This window comes from Panthera onca, chromosome D2, assembly GCF_046562875.1.
Source record: "Panthera onca isolate mPanOnc1 chromosome D2, mPanOnc1 haplotype 2, whole genome shotgun sequence".
Lineage (NCBI taxonomy): Eukaryota > Metazoa > Chordata > Mammalia > Carnivora > Felidae > Panthera > Panthera onca.
In genome coordinates, this window is record NC_138349.1 from 80,737,713 (window position 1) to 80,761,298 (window position 23,586).

The 23,586-nt window shown below is 42.7% G+C and overlaps 1 protein-coding gene across 2 annotated transcripts; it reads right to left on the reverse strand.

The window, feature by feature from the left end:
• Positions 1-5,125: 5,125 nt before the first annotated feature.
• On the reverse strand, positions 5,126-20,295 carry LIPF (lipase F, gastric type). 2 transcript variants are annotated; one of them, XM_060642990.3, is made up of 9 exons: positions 20,191-20,295; positions 19,899-20,013; positions 18,885-18,987; positions 16,946-17,055; positions 13,297-13,433; positions 11,516-11,662; positions 8,878-8,949; positions 8,147-8,218; positions 5,126-5,362 (listed from the first exon to the last, which is right to left on the reverse strand). In XM_060642990.3, the coding sequence occupies exons 1-9, from the start codon at positions 20,293-20,295 to the stop codon at positions 5,126-5,128; spliced, it is 1,098 nt and encodes a 365-aa protein (XP_060498973.2). The 2 variants fall into 2 exon arrangements, with proteins under 2 accessions (XP_060498973.2, XP_060498972.2); XM_060642989.3 differs by having other exon boundaries at positions 18,885-19,083; positions 19,896-20,013.
• Positions 20,296-23,586: the final 3,291 nt, after the last annotated feature.

The window sequence follows — 23,586 nt, forward strand, 5'->3', positions numbered from 1 at the left end:
AGAAAACTGAGTCTCGGAAAGATAACTCCTTTTTCCGCAAAATCAATCAGCGATCTGCACTTGCTGGTCGCGTTGACCTGGTCCCAGGTCGCGTTGACTTCCTCGTTCATGTTTACAGCAGTTTTGTCCTGCTGCTTTCTTGACAACGTTTCTGACGTTCTTGACAACGTATGTATTCTTCTCTACCTGCAAATTGACTACAATCCATTCAGTTTTAGGTTCCCATGTATCCTTATTCACTGTAGACCTTGTTATGACATCGCCTTCTTACGAGGCCCTGAAATGTTGTACAGTTTATTTAGCTTTAATTGAATGTCCTCGATGATGTTTTTTGCACTCACTGCTATCATCAGCAACCTATCTGAAAACCAGCTTCTTAGGGTGGGTTATTTAAGTAGCTCATCTTGTCCACATCTCGATTTGTTTTTTTGAGCGCTGCTTTCAAAAGAAAATTCTAGAGTGGCCTCTTATGTGTATGCTTTGAACGCTTTCTCCTGTTAGCTTAGAGTGTATGTGGCTTTTATAACCTCCGAGTTGGGCTAGGACAATGACCAACTGAAACAGAGGAGGTGCACATAGGGAGGTGCAAATCCCGTGCCATCCCTGCAATATCTTCTCTCTTGATTTTTTTTCTTGCCTCCACTTCTTCTTTCTCAATCTATCATCTATCCAGCTAGTTCTGCCTTCTTGCACGTTTTCAGAGATACCTTACATTCACCCGGCGATTTTCTCACCAGAAATGTGTCTGGAGCCTAGGCACTCAGACGTGCAGGACGACCCTGAATAATGCGTCACAAAATCCTCAGCATTTCTTCCCTCAGATAACTCTAGAGACATTTAATCTGGGCAACATGACAGAGCTATTTATGTCAGCTTTGTGAGGCAAACAGAGAAGATTACTTGCACTAGGATATGTGGATTCCAGTCCTGGGACTCAACCTCTGTGAACTTTAATATCCTCCCTGGGAAAATGCTGGGATTAAAGCCAGCAGTTGCTTCAGATCTCTTTTGATTTCAAAGCACCATGATGTTCAAAATTTTGAGTCGTGTTATTTCTGGTGAGTTTTAAATTACAACACACTTCTCTGTTCATAGGTATTGGTCTTCAATGCGAGTTATGCACAGAACACGGAAACCCACTGGCAACCCCAAAATAAATTAGAAAGAATTCTGGAGGGGGCTGTGAACAACAATGTCAAGGTGCAAGTTAAGAGGTATATTTGCGACATAAGGAAGAGATGATTGGACTGGAAGGGAGGCTACTGGATAAAGTAGTTGCGGGAGAGGTAGAATAGATAAGGAACTTTAGATTTAGGAGGAGTTGGGATGGTAAATTGAGGAATTTGAATTTAGGAAGTTGAAGAAGATGTTAGGGATCAGTTTGGAATATTAAGCGTGGAGACTAGAGAAAGGAAGGCCATTTGAGATACTACTGCAACCGTTCGAGCACTGTGTGTTCACAGATATCATGGTGGAGAAGGAGATGAAGAGCTGATAGTTTTAAAAAATCGACAGAAAAATGAATATGAATGCCCGATGTATTTTGTCTTAAAGGCCCAAAGACAATGACCAACCCAATAGCAATGATCACCCTCACTACTAGAATATGATTTTTTAAATTAAAAAAATATATATCTTTTTTTATTTTAGAGAGAGAGTGAGCATGAGCCAGGGAGAAGGAGAGAGAGAAAATCCCATGCAGGCCCCACACTCAGCACGGAGCCCAACGTGGGGCTCAATTCCAGAACCCCGGGCCCATGACCTGAGCTGAAATCAAAAGTTGGACGCTCAACCCATGGAGCCACTCAGGTGCCCCTAGAATATGACGTCTTCAAAGGAGCCAGGACTTCTTAGGGAAATAATTGATTCCAGAGCAGGGGAGGCAAATACACAAGATGGTGGGTGAGGTTAAAAGGACGATGGAGCCATTCATAGAGGCTCTCACAAGCCATAAAAGGGAATGATTTTAATATCACTAACGATAAAAATTGCATCGGATTGAAACACATCGAATATGCAAAGGACCATGAATTTATTATGATACGAAAAGAAGGAAAATTAATTTTGGAAATTGAAAAAGGGAAAGAAGCATATATTTTGTGGTAGCCAAGTCATACACGAAGAAAATTCTCTCCTATGGAAGTATCCAAGCTAATAAACGAAAAAAAAAAAAAATTGATTCACTTAGACCATCACCACTCCCTAGCCCCTAGTGAACAGTTGAATCTGGGGACTGAAGAGAAATGGTTCCTGACCTCCTAAAAGATGAGCAGTTTTGCATTATGATCCTCGGTCTCTGAAGTAGTTTTTCTAAAACAGATCTTAATGTGACCAAGGTTATAATTGACAAGAATGGTTCTTTTTTAAAAGAATTTTTAAATGTTTATTTATTTTTGAGAGAGAGAAAGAGAGAGAGCGAGGGAAGGGCAGAGAGAGAGGGAGACAGAATCCCAAGTAGGCTCCATCCCACCAGCACAGAGCCCGATGGGGGCTCGAACCCAGGAAGCCTGAGATCATGACCTGAGCCGGAAACAAGAGTCGGATGCTTAACCGACTGAGCCACCCACGCGCCCCCACAAGAATGGTTCTTGGCAGGGAGGGGGGACAGTTTTTCCCTTAAGGGGGTATTTGACAACATCTGGAGACTTTGTAACTGTCACCACTTCGGGCGTGTGTTCTACTGACATCTGGTGGGTAAAGACCAGGGATGCTGCAAAAACCTATAAAGCCCAGGCTTATCTGGGCAAAATTATCTGGCAAATAGAATGTCAGTCGTGTTGGGGTTAAGAATTCCTGATTTATGGGACATGAGAAGGGGAGAGGAACATGTTAAATAATACTACTAAATATGATCAGCAAAAATCTCATTGGTATGAAACTACAAGCAAAAGACAGTTTCTCTAACAACAACAACCAAAAAAATGTAAAGAAATAAAAAGAAATGGGACAGATGACCTGTAGACCTAATGAGATAAGAGACAGATCAACCAATAAAAAGGTGAGGAGCTTATTTGGATCCTGATTCAAGCAAACTATAAAAAAATTTGACATTTTTGAGACAATTGGAAATTTGAACAGAGGCTGGATGTTTAACGATGTTAAGGAATTTTTGGATGTGGTAATAGTATTGTTATGTTTAAAAAGACACCTTGTCAGGGGCGCCTGGGTGGCTCAGTGCGTTAAGCATCCGACTTCGGCTCAGGTCATGATCTCACAGTTGGGGAGTTCGAACTCTGTATCCTGCTCTCTGCTATCAGCACAGAGCCTGCTTCGAATTCTGTCTCCCTCTTTCTGCCCCTCCCCCGTGCTCTCTCTCTCTCTGTCTCTCAAAAATAAATAAACATTTAAAAAATTAAGAAATAAAAAGAGACCTTATCTTCCAGAAATACATCCTGAAATACTCATTGGTGAAATATATAATGTCTCAAATTTGCTTCAAACTACTATGGGAACTAGGTAGTAACTAGTGAAATAAATCCTTGAAGGTCAGCTGGGATGTTGACCGTTCAGATTTAGGAATGAGAGATATTAGTAGAAATATATTTATTTCTATAAACTATATACCTACTTGGGTTCAACAACTAAAACCAAAGTTGTCCGCGTTTGCTAAATGCAGACTAAAAGAAACGGAGTTTGCTTTAATGATCGTTCTTCTCTTGAGAAGGCAGAGTTGATGAAGCATCTGACTCCTTAACCAGTGACGCCACCATGAACATTAGTCACTAGGCACTGAGACGCTCATGTCAGTTTATTGAAGGCCGCCAACAAAGTTCACTGAAATATTGAAATCAAGGCTTTTACATGATCTTCTTTGACCAATTTCTTGTTTCCACTTTAAAAATACAGGGGATAAAATGAACAAGAAAGCTTCGGGCTTTCTAGCAAAGGTTGAGGGACCTGGCAGTGTAACGAAACATTAACAGCGTTTCATGAATACCCACTATGTTCTATACACGACGTGGGTACCAGATAGTCTTGATCTCATATGTATTTTCTGCCCATTAAGCCCTACTATAGTGTGACCCAAAAAGCTTCATTGTGTAAAATACGAGGTCACAATATCACCGGGTTGGTAGAATTTCCCAGGTGAGACCGTGCTTACTGGAGATCTTGGAATCTTGGACGTTTGGAGGAGACATTTGGGGGGGGGGGTGGGCAGATGGCACACCAGCTGGTGACAGTAGCACATTCTGACCTACAGAGCAGTGGGCGTGCTTCTGGATCCCGTGTTTGCCAGGATGGCGGCAGTGACGTGAAAAATCTTGTGGTTAGTTGTTGCACGTTTTGTGGTCAAGGTCCAGGGATGTGGGATAGAAGAGCAGAAGGGATAGACAACACATTTCGTCCCCAACTTCCAGAACCAGGGCTACCCGTTGGTCTCTTCCCTCTAGGAAGTGAGAGTGAGCTGCCTTTGATTGAGCTTATAGCTTGCTTTGCCATTTCATGGAGGTAAATACGCAAAACAGCACGTGATACGCAGCAGAGAGGGAGAGAATGGGCTGCAGCGGTCGTAGGCCATAGAAGGCGATGCACACGGGTACTCGATCTCACGCACGCACGGGGGGCATCAGTGTTCCATCCCGGGACCGTCTCTTGGCAACACTCACCACTCGTGTCTCATGCTCTAGGTTGGGTCTAGCATATGCATGGAATGGGAAGACCGGAAGAGACGTTTCGCCTCTCCAGGAATCTGTTCTTTCGAGAGTTTCTGCACCCCATGTTAAGCACAAAAAATTTTTTAAATTATTTTGTTTATTTTCTCCCTTATTTATTTTGAGACAGAGAGAGAGAGAGAGAGAGAGAGAGAGGGAGAGAGAGAGAGAACATCCCAAGCAGGCTCTGCACTGGCAGCGTAGAGCCTGATGCAGGGCTTGAACTAATGAGTGGTGAGATCGTGACCTCAAGCTGAAATCAAGAGTCTGACGATTAACCGACTGAGCCACCCAGGTGCCCCTTAAAATTATTTTAAATCCAAAACAAGAAACGGAAAGATTATTGATGCGAATATATTTCTAAAATCAAAATTACAGGAAGAATCACCGTATCCCAAAGCATTATAGAGAACCGTGTGTGAGAGAAGAAATTAATTTTGGAAAAATAAATGGATAATTCTTTAAATCTAGAACTACTTATTATCTTCTCCCATCATAGAAATGATTTCGTTGTAAATTACTTGAGGGGCATCCATGGCCCAGATAAAGTCCAAGTGATTGTAAGGAGGAATCTTCCTGTGGTAAATGAGATTGGGGAGTTTGGAAAGCAGAAGGTCGACATCTTCAGGGTCTGCCAACAAGTCATTGCCACCATTCCACACCGCAATCGGGACGTGCATGTCCGTCAGGTTATAGTAGGGGGGTGTGGGCTAAAATGCAAGACAGAAAGAATCTCAGTTTTGTAGGTAGCTGCACTTTAAATATTTATTCCTTGGCTAAATTAATATATATTTACATATTTAATATATAATAATATATTTATATATTATTTAATATATAATATACATATGTGTGTGTATATGTGTATACACACACATACATATATATATGTATATATATGTATACATATATATATATGCATACATATATATACATGTATATACATATGTATACATATGTACCATTAGCCAGCCTAGATATTTTATTGAAGTATAATTGACTTAGAACATTATATTAATTTCAGGTGTACAACATAATGATTTAAAATATGCACATATCATGAAATGGTTGCCACAATAAACGTAGTTAATGTCCACCACCACACATAGTCGCAATTTATTTTCTTGTGATGAGTACTTTCAAGATCTACTTTCTTGGCAACTTTCAAACGCGCAATACGGTATTGCTCATTATAGTCACCATGCTGTACGTGACACCCTCAGGACTTACTTGCTGTATGAACTGGGAGTTTGTACGTTTTGACCACCGTCAGCCATTTTACCAACCCTGTACCCCTCACCTCTGCCAACTACCAATTGTTCTCCGTATCTATGAACTCAGCTGTTGTTTTTGTTTTTAGATCCCACATGGAAGTGAGATTAAACACTATGTATCCTTCTCTGTCTGACTTAGTTGACTTAGTATCAAGCCCTCAAGTTTCATCCATGTTTTGCAAATGGCATGACCTAGTTTTTTAAGAAGATTCTTAACAGCCATTGCTCAGAGAAAGTCACCCTTATCCACAACGCAAAGTAGATGCAATATGTTTTAGGTCAGTGCTTCTTAAACTCTAACAGGCCTATAAATCACCCGTGGATCTTGTTAATATGAAGATTCTGATCTGGGGGAAGGGCCAGGATTCTGCATTCCTAGGTGATGCTGGCACTGTTGGTCCTGGACCATGGCCTTGAATAGCAAGGCTTTAGATAACAATTCTTACAAATTAAAAATTTAGATTTCTACCCAAGCGAAAGGAAGTGGATTTGACTGGATTCTAACTGTAATTGACTGTTTCTACCCAGACCCTCTAAAATATGATCTTGAAATGTCTTGAGTCATTTATTTTTGCTTCGTATTGATGTACCAGTAGGGTCAGTGGGTAGGTCAGTCAGTTCAGTGAAGGGGTTGTATTTGTTGAATACTTACCTGATTTTACTAAATATTGGATCAAATTGTGATAAAAGCGATCATCAGCCCCACCTGCATTTCTAGAAAATCACCATTTACACACACATTTTAAAAAGGTTAATAAAGCAGGACAAGGAAATAAGCAAACCATTACCAATTTCACCACTATCAACAGAGAATTTTGTTGGTTTTTTCCGATCATGTTCTCAAGAATACTATCCAATATACTAAATTTTTCTATATTCTCACCTTACAGAATAGCCAACTTGTCATAGCAAAATAACGAATCATATAGAATTGTTCACAGTATTTTAACACTTTATTATAGTGAAGAAAAGAGTAGTATAGAGAATATCCGTAATAATAAACCTACTTTCCTTTATTCACGTTCCACTGTTCAAAGGGTTTATTAGATGCTGGCTTCTGGCTCTTAAATTAGTGTCACTGCCTCAGTGGAAGACCATCCTGTGCTATTTCGGGCTTGGCTGGGGGGGCAGGGTGCACTTGGGACTTGGTGTTCCAGGTCCTCCCAGATGGGTGCCTGGGACTGCTGGTAGGTAGGCACAGCCCAGTAGAAAGGTAGATGCAAAGCAAGTCTGTGTTGTGGGGCCTTGTGGAGGTGATGGTCGGGGAAAAGGCATCTCAACAACGCTTGATCTGATGGTGTTGTGCGAAAACCCTCTTTAAGACATCGAAAATGGCACAAAAGCAGGAGGCATCGTCTCTACACATACGATATTGTGGTGAAGAGATAGAAATCCCTTCTAAACACTGAGTCATGGAAGCAGATGGAAATCGGGAGGCTCCCCACCAATACTTGGGTGGAAAATTTGGGGTGGGGTCAGAAGGAAGGGGAGAGGATTACCAAAACTGCAGGGTGGCTCTCCTGTTCAAATTTGGCCAGTGATGGTCTGAGGGTGCACCCTGCGCTGAGGGCTGGAAGACATTGTCTCATTCCACATCTGGGTGGAGAGACGAAGTAATTCCTATCTGAACGCCTACGGGCCCCAGATAGGATGAACTCCAAAGCCTGGCTTCTCCGTGCTGCAGTGAGTGCAAGGGGTGGCCAGTGTGCCTGCCTTTAGACAAAGCCCCTGCCTGCTGACAGGTGTCTCAGCCTTGACCTGCCAACACGCCACCCTAACATCTTATATCTGGAATGTGGTGGAATCGCTTCTCTGGCTTTCGACAGAGGAAAGGGCGTTGTGTAAGAAGACCAGAGATTTCAGCTTTATCTCACAAGCCGTTCCAATTATTGGCTTGTCGTATCAGAGAATTGCATTTCCGGAAGGAGGGAACTGTGTGCTGGGGTGTAGGATCCAGGGCAAGATGCGTTCTAGAACGTTCCTCGCACGTGGTGGTGCGGTACCCTGAGTGCGGCCACTGGAGCAGGAGTTCACGGCACGATGTCTGGTCTGATGACAGGATTCTAAGGAAATTATCGTCTACTTTCTAATTTCCTGAAGGATGAGTCTGGACACTAACATTCCTTTGGAAAGTGTATGCATGATTATTGTAATTTCATCTCAAACCTTTTATATCTTTGTCTTTCAAAATGTGAATAATTTTAACTTCAAGAAGCTTACCTGATGAAAGTGAATCATGTTCCGAACCGGACTTCCCCAGTCAAAAGCTTGGAATTTCCCAGACTTGACAGCCTGATAGAGAGAAATTAAGAATACAAAGAAATAAAAACTCTCCTCACTGTGAGAAAAATCAAAGCTTTCTAGGAAGTTTACTTCCAATGTAAACAGTTACTGAAAAACATTCTTCTCCTTCCAAAAAACCAAGACTGTTCATCATCTAGGACAAGATATCTATGCAAATTTAAATGTAGCTTTGCTTGAAATATTTTTTTCTTGCATGCCACGTCCTAAAAATCATTCATTTCTTTGCTCCCAAAAGTGATTGTTTTCAGAGGATTTCCATTCACATGGATTGATAGCTATTATCAGCAACTAGCAACATGGCAGAAAAATTCCCTTCCAGGAGCATTTGACAGACTATCTTAAGAGTGTGCTTTAGGGGGGCATCTGGGTGCCTCAGTCGGTTAAGCGTCTGACTTTGGCTCAGGTCATGATCTCGTGGCTTGTGGGTTTGAGACCCATCAGGCTCTGTGCGGACAGATCAGAGCCTGGAGCCTGCTTTGGATTCTATGTCTCCCCTTCTCTCTGCCCCTCCTTTGCCCATGCTCTGTCTCTCTGTCTCAAAAATAAAAATAAACACTAAAAAAAAAAAAAAAAAGAATGTGCTTTGGGTAAAGTGCCAGGGGTTCAGGCACACAACAGAAGTTTTAATAGTATTTGAGAAATGATACCTGGGACCAGTGGAGGACGTTTTGAACCGACGTTCCTGCTGGATTATGTGACAGATACACATCCAAGCGACTCTAGAAAGCAAACACAGACACACAGACACCGATGTATATTTGGTTTCTTAAAAATAGCCTAAGACTGAAATTGTTCTGATCCAGGTCAGGTGTTTAAGGGCAGGGTTTACCCGAAAGATAGGAGCAACATGGCTGTATGCCAGTTTAGAGTTTGCAAGGGGCAATTGCAGGAGCCAGTTTGTTTGGTCAGTGGCTACTCCATGAGAAGACTTCCCAAGAAGTTTCCAGAAATGGCCAATGTCACATGGTTTGTATCAGGGTGGAGCCAGGGACTTTAATCTAGCTCTCTAACTTCTCAGCTCTTCATTCTTCCCTACCCGGTGCCGGTGTGCAGTAAATGTAACGTCCATACACAAGCCTCTTGCTCTACAGACCTATATATGTATATATATATATCTAGACGTATGTATGTATACGCCATATATGCGATAGTCAGTATACATATATGGCACATATATAATCTCTATGCCATCCTGCTGTCTTATCAGTGTCCTTGGTCAGACCCTGGACAACAAACTGAAATCCCCATCTCATCTTGCATAGATTAGTTCACAGTGGGTCTTAATTCCACTGTATCGAAGACCATGGATAGGATCAAACAAATTGACCATCTTCATAGGGGAGTGAAGTATCTCTTCACATAATTTTCATGCAGAGGATGAACTCTCTAATTGCCTCCTCATGTATCTATTGTATTATTATTTTTCTCATAAGGCTTTTATGGATGGAACCCAGTAATTTGGTCTGCCTTTTCTTGGTGTGGTAAAGGTAGACTACTCTGTCGAGCTCCACGTACAAAATGGCAGACATTCCCAGAGCCAAAGAGAGTGACTCCCTTCCAAGGGAGAAGGATGAGACTTGTATTTACCATCAAAAATAGGAACTAAGGAAAGTTCCCTTTGTTCGTATATATTTTAAAATATCTACAGATTCTGACTAACATTGAGAAAAAGACCTGAATGTCCTTGATTTCCATAAGGGAGGGAACATATCTGTCTTTTCACCATTGTGTTCCCAGTAGCTACTACCCTTAGTAGTGCCTCCAATAAACGTTGTTTAGTGAGTAGGTACCTGTAGGTAGAATTATATCGTCTTATCAGTGCACTTGGTGTTTTTGTTTTGTTTTTTTTAGGTGCTCAAGGGTATGTAACTAAACTGACAATTTTGAGTGAGGATAATTGTCGATATATAATAGTATCACTAGCAAAACGTGCTATTGCTATGAGTGATGTGCTTTGAACTATGTTCTGTATGTCTTACACATATTAGTTCATTTAATCTCCACAATGGTACATTTTGTGGAAAAGCAAACCAAGAAGATGAGTGTAAGCTCCAAAAACAGGATTTGAATTTAGCCTCTTAGCTTGACTCCATACTCTTAACTACTTTTGATTCTGCATTTTGCAGTCTTAAAACCCCAATCCGGGGCACATGGTTGGCTCAGTCATTTAAGCGTTGGACTGTTGATTTCAGTCAGGTCATGATCTCATGGTTCATGAGTTCGAGCCCACATTGGATTCTCCGTCTCTCCCTCTCTCTCTGCCCTTTCCCCACTCATGCTCTCTCTCTCTCTCTCCCTCTCTCTCTCTCTCTCAAAATAAATAAACTTTAAAACCCCTACTCAAGGCAAAGCAAGTGAAATAGCAGATAAAGAGTGTGGACGAGCGCTAACATAATTTCTCTGAAATGAGTTTTGTTGTTGTTGTTGTTAAAGTTTATTTATTGAGCCCCAACATGGGGCTCGATCCCATGAACTGTTGTATCATGACCTGAATGGAAATCAAGAGTCAGACGCTCAACCCCCTGAGCCACCCAGGTGCCCTAGCATTAAGGCTATATAAATAAATATATATATATTTATTCTTATATATAAATAAATATATATATATTTATTCTTATATATAAATATAAGAATATTTATAAAGAACATTTATTCAATGCCTAGGCATTGTTTTCCTACAGAGAAGCCTGCCAAAACATATGGCTCAATGCCTCCCCTCACAGAATTTAAATATGATGCCAATTATTTAGGTGGTCAAAAGTGAGTAGTGCTCACCATCTACTATTTTTTCTACCTGCTGTTTACTTTAGGGGGCCCTTGGGTGACAGCAGGGAGCTGAAGGGAACAAAACTGGGAGCAACGGTGCGACTTCCCTTGGGCTGAGCTACATGGCCTAGACACAGTTCTGAAGCTATTCTAGCTGTTTCAATGATCATTTCTTTAAAAAAAAATTTTTTTGTGTAATGTTTATTTTTAAGAGAGCGAGAGAGACAGAGCGCAAGCAGGGGAGGGGCAGAGAGAGAGAAGGAGACACAGAATCCAAAGCAGGCTTCAGGTTCTGAGCTGTCAGCACAGAGCCCGACACGAGGCTCGAACCCACGGACCGCGAGATCATGACCTGAGCCAAAGTCGGACGCATAACCGACTGAGCCCCCCAGGCGCCCCTGAATGATCCTTTCTAAGTGATGGTAGGACAAGTCATCAAAGTGTTGCTCAAAATCTTCAGAATAGAAATGTCAATGCAAAAAAAAAAAAAAAAAAAAAGAAATGTCAATGCATACAAACCATATTCAAGTTACTAGTGTCAAATCCACAAATGATAAATAAGGTGTTGCTACAGAGGAGGTCCACCATCTCGCGGGAGCACACTTCAGTGGCAAGAAATTGATCAAAAAAGTGGTGTGGGTAGAATATTTTGTTCCCGAATATCATCTGAAAAACAAAAGCATCGTTAGAAGTTTCCAAAAATTAAGCTGCAGAAAAGACGCATTAATTTGTCTTGTTTCCTGGTATAGGTGTGACTAGGCTGATGGGATTTTCATCTTATGTTGTTTTAGGAATCTTGAAAACTTTTTCTCACTTTATTCCCACAACATAGTTGTGGAGGGGATAGGGCCGATGCTCCATACTGAGTATTTATGGTTCCACCGAGAAATGTACTGGCTGCTGAGAAGTATAAGACACAAAGAATTATAGTCTTAGTTGGGCTACTAAGCGTTATGAAATAAGATCATAAAACAATGTGGCAGAATGTCATAATTAAGTGCTGAGATACGTGATTTCAGCAATAAAACATGAAAAGATCAGGAGCGGAAATGGTGTCTCAGCCATATTTTCAGCAAAGCCTTTGGAAAGACAATGAAGCCAGGACTGCATGGGTTGAAAGACAATTGAAAGATTTGCTTCAAGTCTTCTTGAGGAAAGAAGAAGGCTGCATGAGGAAACAGGAGGCTAATAAAGAGGCAGGGGCTTGTGCTAAGTAGAACCGGATTATAGCTAGAAACCTGACCCAAGCCTCAAGCCCCTGACTTAAGGTCTAGTGCTTTTTATTATTATTTTAAAACCATCTGTTCACATCGCCTATCAGAGCCTCAGAGCACAAGGAGGTAATAAATATCTGCATCAACACAGCCAGTAATTATACTCAAGGTCATTACGATTTTTCACATTCTGAATAGAAGCTTTACAAATGTAGTTTGGAGGTAAAGTCTCTTAGGCTTGCGACACACACACACATGTTCGTTCGGAGTGAAAAGAAATGAATAGTACCAAACCGCAGGAGGAAATAGCAGCATGACTTTTTACAGCCTGATGTAAAACTGTTCTAAAGGATGTCGTGTCTGTGTATGTGAGCGTTGGTTTCTGCAGGGGGGAGAAGGAGGGGATTAAGTGTAGGAAGAACAAAGATTACGAATTCCCTCCCCTGTAGGCGCCTATACAAGGCACTTCCGGCTTATTGCGACCCATGCTCCAGTCCTCTGGAACCCCACCAAAGGAGGAAACTTTTAGGAAAAGCGTTGGAAAGCCAAGGGCATTTGATGAAGGGCCTCAAGGTCCTGGCCTCGCCAAGCGTTGCCTTCTTCCACTCTTCTTCCTTTTCCCTCCCCTTCCCTTTGTTTTCTACCTTTCCTCTTCCTGGTTTTCTCCGCGATGGGTAGTTTACGCTTCTTCTTTTGACTGTGTGGTTTTGTTCTTATTTCCCCTCCCCGCTCTGGTGTGGAATCGCGGCTTTCACACAGGTTGAAGGAAACCGAACGTCTGTGAGGAAGCACCCACACTCCCGGAGTTGCTAACCCTCGGAAAGTAACGGAACACGCGGAAACAAACGGGGATCTCAGCGGCTCAACGGGGACTCAACTGCGGTCGGTGCTAGCCGAGAAATAATACACGCGCGCGCAAGGAATAAACCACGTGTGCGCACAAGGAATAAAACGCGCATGCGTCCCTCCCCAGTCCTGGGTGAAAACGTGATTGGACACCACCCCAGGTGATTTTGTTCTGTCTGCATCACTCTGAAACCCAGGGGCGGTTTGTTATCTTAGATTCAATTAAAGAGAATCACATACCTTGAAGAGGAACGACGGAAGAAGCATGAGCTTGTTTAACAGGGTCTTGGTGTACTTGACAGTGGCCACAGGAGCCAGCGCATAAAAAGTTTTTATTTTCTTAGCCAGCTTGGGATTGGTAGAGAAGGCAATAAAACCTGAAATAGAACAAGGAACCGAAGAAGGCCCACGCGCGCGCGTGTGTGCGCGTGTGTGCGCCTGTGTTACAAGCGGGACATTATTTTGGATTTACTCCAAGTGCCATTTACTAAGAGCGACAACCTGAGACACTGACCATCTCTGCTTGCTCAGAGCGATCAGATTTTCATAGATTTGTTTTCTTCTCATAGACTGTCTGGGAACATGAGGCTAGAACTTTTCAAAAGTCATACTAAATTCTTTTATCTGACTTTCGAAAATAGGCTAACTTTAGGTTAATCAAATGGTGTGACAAGAGCGATGTATACAACGTATGGATTTTGATGAGTTCAAATTCATGTCATCTCAGGGAGATCATTAGCATTGCAGATGAGTAGGGTATGTAAGTGGGAAGATGAAAAGCACAGGTTTGAAATCTGACCAAACAGGATTTGAATCCCAGTTCTGTGGTTTACTGGCTTTGTGACCTTGGAGGAGTCACCTAAAGCTAAGAGCCTCAGTTTTCTCATCTGAAATATGGGGATAATAATGAGTGCTTCATTAGGTTTTTTAGGAACCAAGTGAGGTGAATTATAGAAGGTATTTACCAGGACACGAGGCATATCGTAAATGCTGGACAAGTGAGTAGCCAAGATAATCCAAACGTCTACACACGGTAAATATACTCAGCTCCTGTCTGTAATTAACTGATTTTATGAACAGTGGCATATTGGTAGACTAGGATGTGACCAAATAGTTATTGAGCTAAATTCTATACAGTCAAACTACATAGGATAATCTCTCCCCACAGTTAATAATGGGTTTTTTTTAGACACAAGAATAGCCTGAAAAAAAAAAGTTTCAAATGTAGACACTTAATGTCACCTATGTAATATACAGCCTAATTTTACTTGAGGAAGAATGGTCTTTCAAGAAGACTACATTTATTACGGGATTCTTTACTTGATTGCCTAACTCTGCAGATTACAACCAGCATATCACCCAGAGAAAGCAAGAATCACACGTGAAGAACCCGCGTGGGTATCAGTAGGTCCCCACACTGTCAAGACAGGTGACTTCTCAGAATACACTTGCTGGCTCAGAATGAACAATCCTATTTTACGCACAATTCTAACAAGGGTGCTTATCTAACTTCCCAGTACACAGAAGATTAGAAACACCTTCCAGAAGAATAGGAGTGGGGTGACAGCAATGATAAGATATCCATTCGTAAGAAAGAAGAATGATCCCATTTAATTCAGTTGACTCCAAAGAGTGGTCATTGGGAGTTATTTAGTGTCAGTCCTATCTCAACAAATCCCAAGGACACTGTTGCAGTGTATCTCAAGGCAATAATTTTATGACCCAAGATCATCGAAAAAAGGTTAAACTCTGTTCGGTGTGTACTATTTGGTAATCTAGAGCACCTGCCACTCTTTGACAGAGGAGTGTGAGTCGATTATGGGCCATGTGGGACTGATGCTGTGCTGCCCTGCCTGGATTCCTTACACGTCTGAGGCATTTATTCAACCCCAGCCGCTCCTCTCTGATTTTGCTTTTGCTCAAGACAATCCAAGGTTCTCAAAGAATTCAACAGAATCTCTTCCCAGGGCAGCCTGCATTGAATGGCTAGCCAACAGGTGGGTAAAAAGGCCCAGCCACCTAGTCTCGCTCAAAGACTCTGAAAAGCCATCCCAGACAGAGTGCGCTGAGGACATTTTGGGGACTGCATCACGTCCCAGCTTCTTCCCCTGCTACGCCCGCCTTTCTGGCCTTCGCTCAAGCAGTGTGTATGTACACGTCCTGAATCTGAATCCTTATCTCCTTGGAAACATGATGTATGCCACAATGACAAAGGACACCCGGAAGCTCTTCTTCAGACCTCTTTCTCTGTCTCAAATTCTCTAGGGGAGATCCGTGCTGTAGGAGAGCAAGCGGTCGAAAGAGGATTCCCATGAGCACCCACCACCAACTTCATCGACTTCCTCGCATCTGTGTCTAGACACGGACGTTCCGATCGCTTCGAATCATGGCACGGGCTCAGGCCATCAGCCGAGAGTGGGGACTAGCGTAAAAACACACTGTTATTCCGCCCCCTTTTGCTTCCACCCTTTCCCTTCCCTGTCTGGCTTTCTCTCATGTGCTCTTGAACTCACTAGATGCTCACATCCCAGCCACTCCTCTGAGGTTGCTCTTAGGAAGGTCACCTCTCCTGCTGCCAAGTGCAATGGTCCCTTCTCAGACTTCATTTCACCTGACTCCTCAACACCCTCTTCCACGGTTGACCACCTTCTCCTTAAAACACATTCTCCTCTTGACTTCCAGAACACCAGGCACTCCTGGCTTCCCTCCGGGCTCTGTCACCATCACTTCCCAGGATCATTGTCTGGTTCCCTCTCATCTCCCGGATTAAGAGCGGCCCAGGCCTTAGTCGGGGGACACCTCCTCTTTCCTGTCTGACCTCACTCCTTTGCATCCTGTCTCACGTACATTTTGTGTTTTCAGTCCAGTCCTCTCCCCTGAACCCCAGGTTTGTATCATTACTCGACTGCTTGGCCCTGCACTGAAATCTCCGACAGGTATCTAAGAGTCAGCAGCTAGAGAATGCAGCCCCTGTTCCCTGGTGCCAGCTACACAATGCATTGCCCCGCTGCCGTTCCTTGAACACGCTGCAGCCTCAGAGCCTTTGCTCTTGTCCTCCTTTCCTCCCGGAACATCAGTCTTTCAGGTATACACACGGCTCAGACCCTGACCTCCTTCGTGCCTTTACTCCGAGAGTGCTGGTGGTTTTCTCTAAACTCGCTGAGTCCCCTCTAACGCTCCCTGAGAGGCTTTCCCGATTTATTTGTTTCCCGTAACATTACTATTACCTACCTACTCTCTTAAAAAGAATTTTTTTTAAGTTTATTTATTTTCAGAGAGAGCATGAGCAGGGGAGGGGCAAAGAGAGAGGGAGAGAGAGAGAATCCCAAGCAGGCTCCATGCTGTCATCACGGAGCCCGTCGTGGGGGCTCAGACTCACAAACCGGGAGATCATGACCTGAGCGGAAGTCAAGAGTCTGACGCTGAACCTACTGAGCCACTCAGGCATTCCTAGTTTACTTTTTCGATCCTTGTTACCTTCTCTGCTTCCCCACTAGAGTATATGCAGTACAAAGATGGAAATTTTAATGTACTTCATTTATTGCTGTATTCTTAGGACACATGGCTGGTGCTCCATAAATGCGGTTGAATGGATGGAGTAAGTTCAGTCCAGAGGCCATGCAAAGCCATGTCTCTGAGCGTGGGCTTGGCCGTCAGATGGCCCGAGCTAGTATCTGAGTCACCCTCTGTGCTGCACCTGTGTTATGTGTGCACAAATGATTTACCCTCCTGTTTTGCTTCCCCATATGTACGATAGGAATGATAATTGTCCCCATGTCACTGGGTTGTTGTGGCCATTACATCACAGAATGAATGGAAAACGATCAGCAAATGGCCAATATGCCTGCCCCACCGCTGCAAGGAGGTCTATAAGAACCCTTTTACCTACCAATCGTGGTGCCCTGGGAATGGCCAACGTAGCGGAGCTGATCCTGTCCAGTTTTCTTTAAAATGAAGTCAATTGTGGCTGGAAGGTCGTATTTAGCCATTTCATCAAAGCTGCAAGGAAAAAAATAAAAATGCATTTCCTTGCTATAATTTCTAAGAGTCGAGCATATTTATAGCTAAGCCTCTCTTAGAGAAACAGAAAACTAGGTTCTCTAAGCATTGCTGCTGATCAACATTAGCTAATGCTGATAGACCATTAGCATTAGGTGCTTTGGAGGGGCGGCTTCTTATAAACAGATGGCATCATTTCTGAGGCAGAGCGTTACAGCTGCAGTTTAATCCAAACAAGGTAGCATCTGCAGATGGGGATTATTCCTATACCTAAAAATGAAAGTCAGATTTAATAATCTTTTGTATGCAGTGTTCCAGTGCCTGATCAGGTGAATCGTGTCTCCCTCTATTTCACTCTCCACGGATGAGCCAGGGTGAGCTTTTGAAAATGCAGATGGGGAGGGGCGCCTGGGTGGCTCGGTCAGTTAAGCGTCCCACTCCGGCTCAGGTCATGATCCCGAGGTTCATGAGTTTGAGCCCCACTTAGGGCTCTGTGCTGACAGCTGGGAGCCTGGAGCCTGCTTCGGATTCTGTGTCTCCCTCTCTCTCTGCCCCGGCCCCTGCTCATGCTCTCTCTCTCTCTCTCTCAAAAATAAACATTTAAAAAAGAAAAGGAAATGCAAACGGAGATTATGCCACTCTGTTGTTGGAGACTTTCTGATGGCTTCTCATTGCACTCAGACGAGTTCCCAGGCCCTCAGCGTGACCCTTGTAGCTGGCCTGACCCGGCCCTCGTCAGCATCTGTCATCTCTCGTCCTGTCTCTCTTCCTCATCACTCAGGAGTCACGGGCTTCCTCTCAGGCCCTGGAACCCTCAGAGCACTTCTGTGCCTCAGCATCATCACAGAAATCTCTGCTGTTTCCCCTTTTTTTATTTATTTATTTTTTTTTTAATTTATTTTTGGGACAGAGAGAGACAGAGCATGAACGGGGGAGGGGCAGAGAGAGAGGGAGACACAGAATCGGAAACAGGCTCCAGGCTCCGAGCCATCAGCCCAGAGCCCGACGCGGGGCTCGAACTCACGGACCGCGAGATCGTGACCTGGCTGAAGTCGGACGCTCAACCGACTGCGCCACCCAGGCGCCCCTGCTGTTTCCCCTTTTACCTGCAATTTCCAGGGACGAGGCCCTAGAGGGCCGGAGATCAGAAACCTGTGCAAATCTTTCCACAGTGTCCCCGATCTTTACTCTCTCCCTCCCCCGCCTCGGCCTCAAATCTCCCAGGTTCTTGAATCTCCCACTGAGTTTTAACATCCTCCTGAATCTCTGCGGATGCTCCTTTGGGAATCTGCTGAGGGCAGTGAATTTTCTTGTTTCAGGTTGCTTTGCTCATTCCATTTGGAAAAGCGTATTCAGGGAATCTGCGAATAATGGTGCTGAGATCTATAGAAAGTGTGGGGGGAAAGCTACCCTTGCAGGGCGGTGTATGGAAGAAACCAAAAAGGGATTAGGATACGAATGACTTGCTTTTATCCCACTTGGAGGATAACAGGTTAAAATAGGACTGGGTTGGGGGCGCCTGGGTGGCTCAGTCGGCTCAGGGTCCAACTTTGGCTCGGGTCATGATCTCGAGGTTCGTGGGTTCAAGACCCGTGTCGGACTCTGTGCTGACGGCTCGGAGCCTGGAGCCTGCTTCGGACTCTGTGTCTCCCTCTCCCTCTCTGCCCCTCCCCTACTCATGCTCTGTCTCTCTCTCCCTCCCTCTGTCTCTCAAAAAATAAACACTTAAAAATTTAAAAAAACAATAGGACTGGGTTGGAATACACACGCACGCGACCACCCATGCTTTCTAAACTCAGTATTTATTTTTAATTGTCCCTTTTCTTTACCTGAAAGCCCAGAATTCAACTGAGTCTGGCGAGTAGTATAGGTTTCTCCTGGCCCAGGTGTTCCCCCTGCTGTTCCCCAGCCACACGTCATAACCAGCATCGGCCAGAAGGAAGGCCAGGCTGTTGTTGGGAAGGTTGGAAATCCAGTTTGTGGCTGACGCGAGCAAACCATGCTGCAAAAACACAACAGGTCTCCGGCCTGAGGGAGAAAAGTGTATTCAAGCTTTAGAAACTCATCCCTTATTCTCAGATAAACACGAAGACAGAACTAGGCTTTCGTAGGACTAGAATGCAATACGTTTGCTTGACTGAGTTGACCATTTGAATATATTATCTTAATCACGGTGACAGTTACTCAAGTGACAAGCCACATCGAATTGTGCACTTTAACTACGTGCCGTTTATTGGGTGCCAATTCCATCTCAAAAGCCATTGAAAAACTTGTATTCTGAGGAAATTCAGCATGTTGTTAATTTAAGTGGATTGTGAGTGGTAAAGTGATAGATAGGTGATCTTGCTGAATTTCACTCCTTTTTGTGCTTCACAGTTTTCTTGCAATGAGAAAAAGATAAACTTTTGGCAGCAATAGCCAAAAAGATGACCTTTATCCGTTCAGGAAATGAGCCTCAAATCGTCTCGCACATTCTGGCTAACTTTTCTTGATCTCCGGGACTCAGCTTAGTTATTGTTTCTAGAGCAAGTTTTTTCTTGACTTCCGCTAGCCCAGTTAGGCACCTTTGCCAGAACGTCTAGTTTAATATTCTCTGTACATGTCTAGCACGTGTCACATACTATTGTAACCATCTGTCCATGTATCTATCTCATTGACTTGATGGTGATCTCTTTGAAGACCGGAGGTAAAGTTTCATCACTGTTACATTTCCAGAACAAGCAAGACTTATTAAGTCCTTAGGAGGAAAGGAAAGGAGGAAGGAGGGGAGGGAAGAATGAAAGGAAGAAAAGTGTGAGGGAAAGAGGAAGGGAGAAAAAGGGAGGGAGGCAGGGTTATACCTTTATTCTCTGAATTTTTCCTTCCGTAAGGGATTCTGTTGATCCCAAGGACGTAACCATCCTCAGTCACAACTTCATACTCTTCATTTGGGTATCCCCAGAAGGAGATCATCTGACTCTGGGGAGGAAAAACACAGCTTTAAGTTTTAGTTGACTTTTTAAACGCATCTGGTAAGCAGATATGGTTAGTTACTCTTGATCGGTCATGTCAAGGCTTCAACTCACCGCGATTCTAAGTCACGGTGGTAGCTCCTCGTTCTATAGGTTCCCTACCCCCCGCCCCCCAGTGACTTACGATATTCATAGTCACTTCAGGGTTTGTCGGGTGTAATTTTCCCAAGAAACCATGTGTGGTTCCAAGCGCAGATATCAAACTGGCCACTGTTAATAGCAACAACATTTTGCTCTTGCCTGAAACAGAAGAATGAGCCGTGCATCGTTAAACTATTACACTTTCTTCATACTTGTATTTTGTGCTAATTTTCCTTTCACGCAAACTAGAGAAAGGCTTGGGTTGGATTATATTCTGTTGGGCAATAAACTGGGACACGTGGATATCGGTGTCGCAATGCTTGACTTGATTCCTTTCAGAACATTTCCCACTCGGTTTTCCAGTCGTGTTGAGTAAACCTGAATTGATAAAAATGTCTTCTAATTGTCTGACATAAGATCCCATTCTTAGTATACCGCATGTTTAAGGCTTTTGTCAACTCATTTCGAGAGCCCGAGGTTGTGTGTGTGTTGTGTACACATTGGATTCTTCTAGATTCATCCTCAATGTGACATGCATTCGAACTCATTGTGGCGTTTTGGATATTGTTTATAACAGCCACTCCATAAATATTTATTGATTTGGGGTAATTATGTGGATTTAAAAGCTGCCACCATCTACTCAGAGTGCTGCCATAACTAAAGTAGTATATACACTACTAATTGAAATGACTTAGGTAGGTCTTGATAAATTAACAACATGTTGGAGGGTACAATATCTTTGGTTGCAAGGATTTAACAACAAAAAGGAAAATTAGTATCATGATTTGAAAAGAATTCTAGTGGCTGTCTCATTCAACCCCCTCGTATTTTACAGGTAAGATCTAACAACCCACTTCGCAGATAGGTTAACGATAATTTCAAGTGGATCAAATTAGGACGATCGTTTACGTGATCAGTCTTTCACATAATTGCTCTAACAAATTTGGCGAGCTTTTATTAGCTATTTTAAAAAGTCCAAAAACATATGTTAACCTCCATAATACGGCTGTAGCTTTTACGACAAAAGATTAATTCCTTTAATGTCTAGCTAGCTTCTAGGGGCGCCTGGGTGGCCCTGTCGGTTGAGCGTCCGACTTCGGCTCAGGTCATGATCTCGCGGTCTGTGAGTTCGAGCCCTGCCTCGGGCTCTGTGCTGACAGCTCAGAGCCTGGAGCCTGCTTTGGATTCTGTGTTTCCCTCTCTCTCTACCCCTCCCCCGCTCATGCTCTGTCTCTCTCTCTCTCTCTGTGTCAAAAATAAATAAACATAAAAAAAATTTTAATGTCTAGCTAGCTTTTATAAATCAGTAAGAAAAAAACCCAGCAAACCATTAACTATTGGTTTAGCACATGAAAAAGTTTTCCTGGAGAGAAAAGTGGCCTAAAACTCTACAACTTAAACACATTTGCAAATATTTTCAATTACATTATAATTAATGAAATGTAAATTAAAACTATCATGTTATAACACCTATCAAACAAAGTCTGATAATTCATAATGATGGCAAAGTTGGGTGAAACAGACACTTAAATGCTGTTTGTAGGAGTATAAGCTTTTGCGAGGTCTTTCAAGAGGAAGCTGGCAATATTCCTGAAAATTTAACCCTTCTGTTCTACATTTAGATTTTAACTCAGCTGTAATCACGAATGTGTCTAAAACCATATGGACGAGAAAGTTCACTACAACACTGTTTATAATGGGGAAGATTGGGAATGACCTAAATGCCTATCAGTAGAGAACATAATAATCTTATAAATTGTTGTAAAAACAGAATGTCATGCATATTGCTCAAAGAAAAAAGTGAGATGCAATTCAAAACCACAAAGAAGGGGCGCCTGGGTGGCTCAGTTGGTTAAGCGTCCGACTTCGACTCAGGTCACGATCTCGCGGTCCGTGAGTCGGGCTCTGGGCTGATGGCTGATGGCTCAGAGCCTGGAGCCTGCTTCCGATTCTGTGTCTCCCTCTCTCTCTGCCCCTCCCTTGCTTGCACTCTGTCTCTCTCTCTCTCTCTCTCTCTCAAAAATAAATAAACATACATTTTTTTTTTAAAGTTCAAACTCACAGCTATAAAATCATTAAGTCCTGGGGATATAATGTACAGCATGGAGATTATAGTTAATAGTAATATTGTATTGTCTTCTTTAAAGTTGCTAAGAGAGTAGGCCTTAAAAACTTTCATCACAATAAAAAATAAATCTGTAATGATGTATCGTGATGGATGTTAACCTGACTTATTGTTGCAATCACTTGGCAATATACAGGAATATTGAATCATTAATGTATGCTTGAAACTGATATAATGTTATATATCAATCATATTTAAATTAAAAAATAAAAAGAAGAAATACTATAACATTCTCTCCCCCCAAAGAGGAAGAGGAAGGAGATACATGCGTATTTATTTGAAAAGTTATCTCAGATGGATTGTAAAAACAAGGCATAGAACACAGTTCGTTTAGTACATATTAGGCTATGTAGTGCCATTTATAAAATTTAAAATGTATCATTTAAAAAGTAAAAATAGAACACCGACATTGTTAGGCTTCTTGCAGTTATAAAGCAAGAGAGCTCCATGACAAAATGGGCTTGCTGTAAAATGAATGAATGTTCTTATTCTGAGTTTCCTCGAAAAACTGGGTTGCCCAACTAAAAATGTATCAGCCTTGCTTGTTAACAAGTGGTCCTTGGGGCACCTGGTCAGCATTTTCTCTTGGACAATAAGGAATTGCCTACATACTCAAACTTATTAAAATTGAATTGGTGCTCTTTTTGATTTTTACATTTTGATTGAAAATGCAATTTATAAACTTTTCCAAATGACCACTTTGTGATAGCCCCCTACTTTTCTGATCTTGTGATGGCAATTATCACTTATTTCTCAGCACAGATAAACTATTTGACATTAGACCTAGAACATCTAAACTCCCTTCTGTCTTGCAATCACCAACTACAAGTTAGAATCTTCAGATCTAATCTATCAAGCTGGTGAAAAAGTCTCAAGGGAGAAAAGATATTTGTTCTCAAATATTTGAAGAGATGCCACGTGGAGGACAGTTTTAAATCAATTCATTGGTAGTGTGCCAGATATAAATCACGCAATAAATATTTAGTAAGAAACCACCGTGTGCGGGGCATTTGGGTGGCTCAGTTGATTGGGTGTCTGACTCTTGATTTTGGCTCAAGTCATGATCCCAGGGTCGTGGGATTGAGCCCTGCCTTGGGTTCTGCACTGAGTGTGGAGCCTGCTTAGGATTCTCTCTCTCTCTTTCTCTCTCTCTCCTTCTGCCCCTCTCCCCTGCTCTCATGTTCTCTCTCTCTAAAATTAAAAAAAAAGAAGAAGAAAGTACTGCGTTCTAGGAGCAATATTTGGAAGTCTCACTTACAAGGTTTTAATTCCATATAGTGAAGAGCTTTGTGTGATTTGGATGACTGGATTCAA